Raw genomic sequence first — 11,412 nt, forward strand, 5'->3', positions numbered from 1 at the left:
CTTAATCAAGTCCTTAATCATCAAACTAAATTTCTCTAACTTAGCCTTGAACATATAATATTCGGTCATAATACACGATCAAACTCTAATATCTAATTTGTAGTGGCTCAATACACTCAAGAATCGTCATAAATTTGCAAATCCCTTCAAAATAATATCAACTCTACAAAAACACTATAAAACATATATTAGTAATAAAAATAGCTCCGTAAAGCTCCAATAAGCACAAATATGATCGTGGGACGGGTGATAAATTATATATTACCTCCGTTTTTATTTAGTTGACACGTTTTGACTTTAGCACTATTCACACACCTCCCTTTGACCGTGTTTTGTGCTTATACGTAATGAAAAATATAGTTATGTGAGATCTTGTTAGATTCGTCACGTTATATACTTTCAAAATATCAACTTTTCATAATTTGTGTTTATCGATAATTAAAGATATTAATGATTGAATAAGTACATTGGCAAACGTGACTAAAAAATCGTGTCAACTAAAAAGAAACGGAGGAAATATATATATATATATATATATATATATATATATATATATATATATATATATATATATATATATATATATATATATATAGACTCATCACCCCCCTCAGCTCCTTTGTCCCACAGTCGCGACACCCCCCACCCTCCTCATTTCGTCAGCCCAACATCAAACAAAAAAAACAAGCAAAAATTATATATTAAAAAGGCACATAAAATCCAAAATAAAAGTTATACAATTATTTCAAAATTTATGAACTAAAATTTTATAATGTTGTAGGAGCTTTTATTCATTAAGAAAAGTTACAAATAAACAGATTACATTTGTTTAAAAAAAAAAAAAAAAAAAAAAGAGAGATTAGATAGAGTACAAACAAGCGTACATGCACTTAAACACAAGCTGAAATGTCTCAAAGACACAAGCTGAAATGTCTCAAAGACACAAGCTTGTAGAAGAAACAAGTTCCATCATATATAATTACTAGACCAATCAAGCGACAAGGCTAGTTATTCAATAGCCAAAGTAGTAGTTATATTTGAAGGCATATAATCTTGCAAATTAGCTGCAATAGGATTCTTCACGCAATGTTTTACCGAACTATTTAAATTTGAAGTTGTTACAAACCCATTTTGTTGGGTGCTTTGGTATGGCCAATACGCTGCGATTGGGCTCCTTACGTGATGACTTCCATCACTCCACTCAATTGACCCGTATGTCATGAATGTCATCAACATATCAGCTGGTATATCAAACCCAACCACACTAGTAAATGTTATGGTGTATGATTGTGTTTGTTGACTAGCATCAAACACGAGTTTTGAAGGGGAAACTTTGACACGAACATAAGATGGTTCAGTCAGAGCAGTAACTACATATTCAGCGTTCAGTGAAGTCCCAACATTTTTCACCACCCTTTTGTATGTTACCACATCATCGACAGATTTAAAGACAACCGAAAAGGATGGAACATTGAGATTACCAGGATTCGAATAAATCATTGTGCGACAATCAACCACAGGCGTGCTTTGGACAAAGATTCTAGGATCATTTCCAGTGGAACATAAGAAAGATATGTAGTCACTAGTATCGAGATCATAGACTAGCCCAGGATCGAGAGCAACGTTAGGGCTAATATGGCCAGATCCATGAAGGAATGGTGAGGATTGCTTCCCCGTGGAAAGATCAATGATATTATCGCTGCCTGCTTTGTTGAGGTTGTAAGCAGTAGTCATGATTGCAGACTTGATAGCAGCAGGGCTCCATGTAGGATAAGCGTTTCTTAATAAAGCGGCCAAACCACTTACATGTGGACATGCCATGGAAGTACCAGAGATAATGTTGTATTCCACCTTTCTGTTATCAATATCTAACCCACTAGGCCCTACAGCGTCTGTCCAACCGGCCAGGATATTAACCCCCGGAGCTATGACATCAGGCTCTTTAGGATTTCGGGGGTGATAGGATTGGGACCACGAGAAGAGAATGCTGCAACCCTTGGTGCGGATGCTGAGGGACTTATAACAGTACCTTGAAAGTTGATTCTTGCTGTTGGTTCATCAGTACCGGATATATATCTTTTGATATAATCAAGATTTGAAAATGTTACTGTAACGGCAGGGATGAAAAATGGTTTAGCAATCAATTCATCACCTTCTTTTTCTTTGTTTATCAAAATCATTGCATAACTCTGAACCTCAGCAGAAGTGCCATCTCCAGACTCACAGACCACCATTTTTCCAAATACTTTTGAATTGTCGAGCTCTCCTATATTAATTAAAATAAAATTAAAAACAATGCATATGTATCATAATGTCATACAAGTATGTAGTACTCCGTAAGAGATAAATTAAAGTCCTCCCCCCACCTTACACTCTGATCTTTTATACTACTTATATATTAAATTTGACTACTATAATTTTTTGAGAAATTTATGAAAAGGACCTTTTATGTGATTGACTTTTTGTAAAAGAACCTTTTAAATGAAAATTTGTGAAAAAAGACCTTTTAAGTTGTATTATTTTTGTAGGGGGTACTTGGATGAGTTTTCTTGGTGGTCAACGCCGGAGCTTCGACGTTGACTTTCACGTGTTAATCACGTGAGTTTTCAAGGTTTTTAGGAGGAGAGAGAAAGAAAGAAAAAGAGGGGGAAATGAAAGGGGACTCGAAAAGGAGGGAAATTTAGGGGGGAAATATTTTTAATTTTAAAACTCACATGACTAACACGTGAAAGTAAGCGCTGAAGTTCCTGTGTTGACCATCAAGAAAACTCACCCAAGTACCCTTAAAAACATAATACTACAACTTAAAAGTCCTTTTTCACAACTTTTCATTTAAAATGTCTTTTTACAAAAAGTCAGCCACTTAAAAATTCCTTTTTTACAAATTTCTCTAATTTTTTTTACTATAATAACATAATTAAAATATGGTGTTGGATAAGTATTATTAAAATTCTTATTATAGTTTTTTGGAAAATTCTTTTTTATAAGTTTTATTAATACCTACTTTTTTTTAAAAAAAAACGATTGTCAAATTTGTAAATTGACATTTGTGCAAATTTTAACTTTATCAATTATTATGCGGCAAAGAAAGCTTACAGTATTTTATTTAAGGAAGTTGCAATAAAAAAAAATACGGAGCATAGAAGAAACATAATGAGTAACAAAATTAAAAGGAAATATATTTTTAATGCAATAGTACCTGGATTGCAAAATTTGCTGCCGCTATTTTCACCAGTAACCAGTGTCAGATAAATAGTAGGTACTTGAAAGGGACAATCACTCAAAGACGACCCTGTTATCACCTCACCATCGGTGAACATCACATCCGCCGAGAACTGCCTGTTAATGGTAGAAGCTCCGACGGTTAATATCCACGGTGCCACATTGTTGACGGTAAAATAGTCTGGCCCGCTATTCCCAGCAGCGGCTGAGACCACCACCCCTCTGTTCATGGCATGAAATGCACCAATAGCTACTTGATTTTTGGAGTAAGTTTGGGAATTGCCGAGGGACATAGATAATACGTGAACACCGTCTTGAATTGCCCGGTCCATTGCCTGTAATATGTCAGCTTCTGACGCTTGTAAGGGTGTTCCCCAAAAGACCTTGTAGGCGGCAATGTGTGCAAGCGGCGCCACCCCACGAGCCTGTCCTACAGCGTACTGGTAGTACCCTACATTATCAGCAGGTGATCCTCCCGCTGTTGAGGCACAATGGGTTCCATGCCCATCATAGTCCCTTGGTGACTTTATAGTTTGTATTGGCCCAAACTGCGCTTCATACCTACAAAGTGTGTTGGAATATTTGTTTCAAACTATTAGTGGTTCATTATTATTATCATTATTATTATTATTTAGATAAGTGGTTCTTTCGCCTTAAAAAAAAAAACTCAGGTTTAATAAGTTCAGATTAGTCACAATAAGATCCAACATGTTTAATAAGGTTTAAAAGTTCAAATCAATAAAGTCTAACATGTTTCAAAAAAGTTAAATAAGGTCTAAAAAATTCCAATAAGTTAAATAAGCTAGGTCTAATAAGTTCCAAAAAGTTCTAATCAAGTCGAATAATAATAAGGTAGGTCTAATAAGTTTCAATAAGGTCCAATAAATTTTAATAAATTTAATCAGTTCTAGCTAATAAGTTCCAATAATATCAATAGGGTTTAATAAGGTCGTTCAATTCAGATAAGTTCAAATAAATTCAGGTCCCATAAGGTGAAGAGAACATACCCTAAGTGATTTATTTGTGTTAGTGGAGTTTTAAGAGTGGTGGATTAATGCTAAACATGATATAATGATTGATCATGGGATTATGTATGCTCCTAACTTTTCGTTTAGTTTTGTACTATATACGGAGTATATTTTACTATGTAGTATTCTCTCCGTTTTTAAATACTTGCTCCATTTCTCCATACGCGGAGTTTTAGGAAAAAATAGAGAAAGTAATAAAATATGGAGGTGGTGGGGTTGGTGGAGGAATTAAAAAATTGTAAAACCCAAAAGTAGTAGAGACAATTGAAGGAGAGAGAATATGTAATTAATATTGTTGGATCCACTTAGCTTGGTGAGAGAAATTAATTAAAAACTAGATTAAATCTCGTGCCATGCACGATAATTAATTTCACTATTGTTTATAATTCAATACAATATTTTTAAAAAAACAAAAAATAAAATATTTTGTGTAACGCATGTGGACAAAATATATAACTATGGTATTTTTTAATGTATATAATGAAATGAAACATGAAATATAATGACAACAGAGTGAATTAGATAAATAAGTTTAAAATGAGTATTAAGATTTGTAAGCCGTGCATCGCACGGGTGTTATGCTAATTGTACATTAAACACTATGGGATTGTAACATAAATAATTATTATAGTGTATGTAATACAATTTGGGATAGTGGAAAACATATATAATTTGTGGTGCTTTGATATAAATAACTAAAAATTAAAAATAAAACAAATAAGATTAATATTGTAAAAAAAAAAAAAATTATGCTATTAGGAAGCCGCAGCCTAATAAGAAATTAAAACATTTTGAAATTTCTAAATAGAGAATACATGAATAACAAAAGAAAGCAAAGGGTTTGAAGAAGAAAGCAAAGGGAATAAGAGTAATAGTAATAATAAAGTATGAATCAATTATTTATAAAACGCATCATCTTTTAAATTTTTGTTATAAAATTACTGCATATATAATATATTGAAAATTTGAAGGAATAAAAACTATATAAGGATTAGAAAATAATATATACTCCATATATATACAAAGTAATAGACATTAGAATAGTATTTTATGAAAAATATGTGAATCACATATATATTTTGTTTAAGTAAGCGAATGATTTGATGAATATTTTTAGTATATTTTACAATAAGTAGTTGATGTCACCGTGGAAAAAACTTAGAGGAAAAAATAGTACCAAATTATGAGACGTGTAATTTCTAGAGTCGATTTCTTCCTAGTGTCTGTTTTAATATTACGTTATATATATATATATATATATATATATATATATATATATATATATATATATATATATATATATATATATATATATATATATATTTGAAACAATATTACCTTATAGATTGAATAGTTTAATATAGAATAATAAAATATACAATAAAAGATATGGAAAATATTTGAATCACAAATATATTTTTTTAATTAGAAAAGTGAATCACATAAAATGATTTGACAAATATATATAAAGATTATTTACAATAAAAAGTTTTTTTTTAAAAAAAAAAGGTAAATAGTTTTGGAGGGAAAAAAAAAGCACTAGGAAGTGACACTTGTCATTCCTAGTGTCTGTTTTAGTATTATGTTATTGATTGTAAAAGCTTTTTAAATAAGGAAATGGAGCAAGTATTTAAAAACGGCCGGAAAAAGAAAGTGGAACAAGTATTTAAAAACGGAGGGAGTATGTTTTTCACATGATTGAATACAAGTTTTGCTCTTCTTTCCCTTTCTCATCACTATTTATAATTTCAACAAAGTGTTAGAGCCCATATATAAAGTTTATCCTATTTTTCATACCATTGATAATCTTGGATCCTTGGTACACAATAAATATTTTATTTTCATATTATTTGCTACTTTAGAGTATTATCTGTGAGTTATAAATAATTCTAATGTTGTAAATAATATTAAACGCGGATAGTATATATTCTACTCAAGAATAATATAGCACAACATACTCTGTAGGGGCTAAGCCAGGTTTTAGGGGACCGAAATTTGTACTTTGTTATTGCAAAACTTATGCTTGTGCACAATTATAAATTACCTTTGATTGTATTTTTACTAATCCCTTCGTCTTTTTTTTTATTTTAAAATATATATATATATATGTATGTATGTATGTATGGTTACATTTTGAGTTTGGTGATCAATATTTAAAACATTTGACTGTAGAAAGACGTTGATATAAACATCTAAACCATGAGTTGTTGGATTCAACCTGAAATGATGAATATTCAATATATCATTTTTCTTAGATCGAAATTTTACTAACTTTATATTGAATATATACATGATTAAAATAGTGCATTGGATACTGTAAAAGTTTTTGTCAAAAAAAAAGAAAAAAAAAGGATACTGTAAAAGTCAAAGTATTACTATAGAAAAGAGATAAAAGCAGTAGTTTATAATAAAAAATGTTACTATATCATATCTTAGTGATTGATTAGTTTAAGTAAATGTTAGTGATTAATATCAATATATCATTTTAATAAATTACTATGTATACCTCTGATTTTATATACTTGCTCTATTTCTCCATGCACGGAGTTTTAGGAGAAATTGAAAAATGTAATAAAATATGGAGGTAGTGAGGTAAGGGGAAGAATAAAAAATTGCAAAAAACAAAAGTAGTTGAGAAAATTGGAGAGAGATATGAAATAAATAGAATATGATTTATGTTGGGTGCACTAGGTGAGAGAAATGAATTAAATATTATAAAAGATTTCCAAATAAGAAAATAAAAGAAGTGTTTAAGAACGGAGGGAGTAACATTTACTAATGGTATAATTAGCCAAGTTTGTACATTATATAATGATAAGTGCAAAAGTAAGTAAAAATTAAATAAGAAGAATTAATAAAAAAAAAAAAGAATATGGAAAAACTAATTAAATGAAAGATGTTAGGATCAAAATAAATACTCCCTTCGTCGCATAATATAGTTGTTGTTTGTGTTTTTTCACGGTATTTAAGAAATAGGACAAGAAAGTGGATGAAGTACATTAATAAAAGTGAAAAGTACAATTATAGACAAAAGTTAGAGAGAGAAAGTGGTAAAAAGTACAAGACATGTGCAAAATTCAAGGGTAATGTAAGGAGTACAATGAATAAAGTTAAAAAAAAATAAGGGTATAAGACCCTCTCCAATGATGAGACTTGAGTGAGTTTTTTTTAAGAGAGAGAGTATATTTTGCAAAGGATATCAATAAGCTGGTATCTAAACTTAGCAACTCCAAAAGAAAGTTGCTAAATTTAGATACTCAATTTTGAGTCTCATTTTATAAAAAGTGTGGGCCCTTATCATTATTATAATATGTTTTGTAATTTATTTAAATTTAATTTCTTTTTTCTAAAAAAAACTTTAAAAAATAACGGTGGACCATAAATTGAAAGTGACATTAGTATACTTTAAAAGTCTCACCATTGAGAAATTAGACTTTACATGAGTTGCTAAATTGAGAAGTGGATTGAGTATCACTATTGGAGGTAAAAAAAAAAAAAAAAAAAAAACTCATTTTGTATTTTAAAACTCAAAGTTGAGTCTCACCAGTGGAGATGCTCTAATGATCTTTACATATTATCCAAAAATGAAAACATAAATAATATTTTGACTCTCCAAAATAAAAAAAACAAGAAATATATTATAGGGCGGAGGAAGTATAAGGAAAACTAATAAATTAAAGAAAGGTAAAAAAAATGTGTAAAAAGAAGATTAAGTAGGAATAGAACTTAGGAGCAAGTCTAACAAGTCTACAAAGTGTGACAAGTCTACAACCACTGAGCTAGGACTTACAACATCATTATCTAGTTATTATTTAATTTATATACTATGCAGTAGTATTATAAAGGGGCCATCTATATAATTATTGAAATTGACGTTGGGCCACGAGGCAGGGCCTCCACTGTTTGTGTATTACTTTAAAATAATTAGTGGTTATTGTTTTCTATTTATTTTAAAGTAATACACATATTTTAGATTATTTTAAAATTAATCTAAAATAATAATTAGTGGCTTAATCTTAGAAGTCCATTGAATTTGTTATTTAGTTGATAAGAATTGCTAGTGGTAGTACGTGCAATATTCTTCTTCAATTTGAGTGGTACTTTGTTTATTAGTGGGCTTTAATATTAGGAAAGTACTGTAGTTGTGTTTAGTATTAGCCTATTTAAATGATAGAATTTCTTTTGTACTTAAGTTATTAACTTATTATTACGTAGAATTATTAAGAATCAATATCAGTTTATTATTTGTTAAGCTTCATCTTTTACTTTCATTTATTTCTTTTTACATCAACATCCACTAGCCCCTAGCGGCTCTGCCCCTGATACTCTATATTTCCCCTTTCCATTTTTTTTTCTTTCCCAATTGTGTGGTTTTTTCAACTTCATTTAATCTGATATATGTGATCAGTGATCATCTATTTACACTTTACAGTATAAACAAATGGTAAAATTGGTATAAATTACCTTTTTTGTCCAACTTTTTCAAAAAACCATCTTTTATGTTTTTTTATTTACTAAACCACCTTTTAAGTAGCTAAATTTTTTATTGCACCACCCTTATTTCAAATCTAACAGATTGCATCTCAACCATTCACTTCCAAATCATCAACCATAGCAAAACCTTCCCTTCCATCTCAATCATCACTTCAGTTACCTCAATTTAGGGTTTGAGAATAAACAAATACTACAATTTAATTTTTGTAGCAAAATTAGGTTTGGTTTTTTTAGAGCTTTACTCAATTTAGTCATGCATTTATATAGAGGGAAAGGTCAAATGTTTTTGGGGGTGAAAAAAATACATGATTTAGAAGCGAAAGGCACAAGTTGTGGGCCCCTTTGACGTCTCAATTAAATTTTTCGTCAAAATTTAAAATAGGGGTAGTGCAATCAAGAATTTAGGTAATTAAAAGGTGGTTTAGTAAATAAAAAAACATAAAAGGTAGTTTTTTTTAAGTTGGACAAAAAAGGTAATTTATACCAATTTTGCCTAAATAAATTGAAAATTTAAAGTTTAAATGAGCATGGCCAATGTCTTACCCTTTGTAAAAAGAACGTGCGCCAATAAGCTTATTATTACAAGCACTAGCAGGAAAATCAGGTGCCACTTCGCATATACCCTTCCAGTTGACTGGTTTCCTGTCAATTTTAGCAAAGCTTGGTATTTCAGGTCGTATCCCACTGTCTACGACCCCAATTATGATGCCGGATCCGTGATTGGTTACGGGCCATATTCCAGACCCATCAGAGAGGTCCATGAAGTTTGGTGATAAGGTTGTTGCGGCCTCTACTATCTGGTCAGGAAGGACCGATAGCACAGAAGGATGGCGGCGGAGCTTGGAAGCTAGAGATGCTGTAATATAGGCGGCGAAAGCGGTCGCAGAGTGAGAATAAGTGTAGAGAATGTCTTGTTGTGTTTCATTGGCGGTGGTAGTGTTGGGGGAGAGAGAGTGGAGGATGGAGGAGTACCAGTCATGGGCGGAGGCAAAGGCGTTCGGCATGTGGGAATGTCACATGTGGACGATGAAGGTGGATTTTTTGGATAAAGATGGACGTAAAATAAGGAAAAGGATGAGAAATGGAAGAAGATAGGAGGGCTTAGAGAGAGTTGCCATTTTGTAGCTAGGAGCTGAGCTAATGAGTTAAGAGTTTGTATGCTTTCTTAGATAAATGTGGGTCACCTTATATATTGGTTTTCAAAGTGAATAATGTCATTTACACATTTACTAAAGTTAGACCAGGTTATTAGAATTGTTAGAGTGCATATTCTATATTAGTGTTATTAATTGAAAGAATGATAAGCCGCGCCTTTTCCCATTCCATAAATCAGAACACATACAATGTGTTTAGGGTGCAATAGTTAAGGGTAATAAAGTATTACGTAGTAATATACGGAGTAATTTCAAAAAGGCTAATAAACTAAAATACTCCGTATTTTTTTTGACAACGGCTAATAAACTAATATAATTACAAAAAGGCACTAATATAAAATATCTCACTCTAAAAAGAATAATACGGAGTAAGGTGGGTTGGATCAGACTTAGGGTCTGTTCTGATTGAGTAAACTGAGCTGAACTGAACTGAACTGAACTGAACTTATTAGAGCTGAACTGAACTGAACTTATTAGAGTTGAACTGAACTGAACTTATTAGAGCTGAACTGAACTGAATATTTTATAAGAGAAGGAAATTAGGAGCTGAACTGAACTGAACTGAACTGAACTTATTAGAGCTGAACTGAACTGAAAATAATCGTATCAGAACAGGCCCTTAGTGCCTCAGTGGTACCTTTTTTTTTGTTTTTTGTTTTTTTGTTTTTTGTTTTTTTTTTAAGAAACATACTTCCTTCTTTTTTTATAATACACTATTTTTTTTTCTTTTTGAAAATTTGTATACTCTCTCCATGTTTTAATAAATGTTACACTTACTAAATCCGATCGTATTTTAATAAGTGTTCCACTTTATTTTTTGACAAAAAACTACATTTAAATATATTATCTCTCTCCTCTCATGGTACCCACCTAAACCCACTATTACTTTTTTTCATTATATCTTTCCTCTCACATACAATACTTTTCAATAAACTACTAACCCCACTATCTTTCTTTTATTTTTTAAAACTCTAACTACTTATTTTAATTTAAGCCAATTAAATTACCTAAACCTATGTACCGATCAAACTGTAACACTTATTAAAACACCGAGGGAGTATTAATTGTACCATTTTCTTATTTTGTAAGTTTTTGCACTTTTTGATTGTGTGCAGATAGTCATATAGACCTGGTAAACGAGTCATTCGGATCGGGTTATTTCTGGTCAGCTAACATTTGGGTCGGGTATGGGACAACTCAAGTCAATTAGGGTTTCAGGTATGACTCGGGTCAAGTGTCGAGTCGAGTTCATGTCGGATCATCAATTGCAGGACGGGTTTGTTAAGGTCATACCATTTTCAGGTCAAGTATGTTCGGGTCATATTCTGGTCGGGTCAAAACGGGTCAGGTCATGTTCGGATTGTTCTATTTGCGGATTAAGCTCAAATCGATTATTTTATATTTTAATTATTATAATCAGAATTATCAATTCAGTTTATGTGCTTGTCTACGGTTGAACATGAACAATTTTGGATCAGGTCATTTCGAGAATTGGGTCAAAAAAAGTGTCGAGT

The 11,412-nt window shown here is 31.3% G+C and overlaps 1 protein-coding gene across 1 annotated transcript; it reads right to left on the reverse strand.

Moving 5' to 3' along the window:
- Positions 1-1,008: 1,008 nt before the first annotated feature.
- On the reverse strand, positions 1,009-9,748 carry LOC145571198 (subtilisin-like protease SBT1.4). The gene is made up of 4 exons (XM_081630269.1): positions 9,288-9,748; positions 3,200-3,783; positions 2,030-2,266; positions 1,009-1,892 (listed from the first exon to the last, which is right to left on the reverse strand). Exons 1-4 carry the CDS (start codon positions 9,746-9,748, stop codon positions 1,009-1,011), a joined length of 2,166 nt encoding a protein of 721 aa, XP_081486395.1.
- Between the last annotated feature and the right edge of the window lie 1,664 nt (positions 9,749-11,412).

The sequence above is a fragment of the Chenopodium album genome, chromosome 12 (assembly GCF_948465745.1).
Source record: "Chenopodium album chromosome 12, dcCheAlbu1.1, whole genome shotgun sequence".
Lineage (NCBI taxonomy): Eukaryota > Viridiplantae > Streptophyta > Magnoliopsida > Caryophyllales > Amaranthaceae > Chenopodium > Chenopodium album.

Coding starts and splice junctions, on each gene's coding strand:
- LOC145571198 (XM_081630269.1), bottom strand. CDS start 9,748: ATGCCGAACGCCTTTGCCTCCGCCCATGACTGGTACTCCTCCATCCTC. Junction 3,784..9,287: donor GCACGTTCTTTTTACAAAGG/GTAAGACATTGG, acceptor CACACTTTGTAG/GTATGAAGCGCAGTTTGGGC. Junction 1,893..2,029: donor AGCAAGAATCAACTTTCAAG/GTACTGTTATAA, acceptor CCGGTTGGACAG/ACGCTGTAGGGCCTAGTGGG.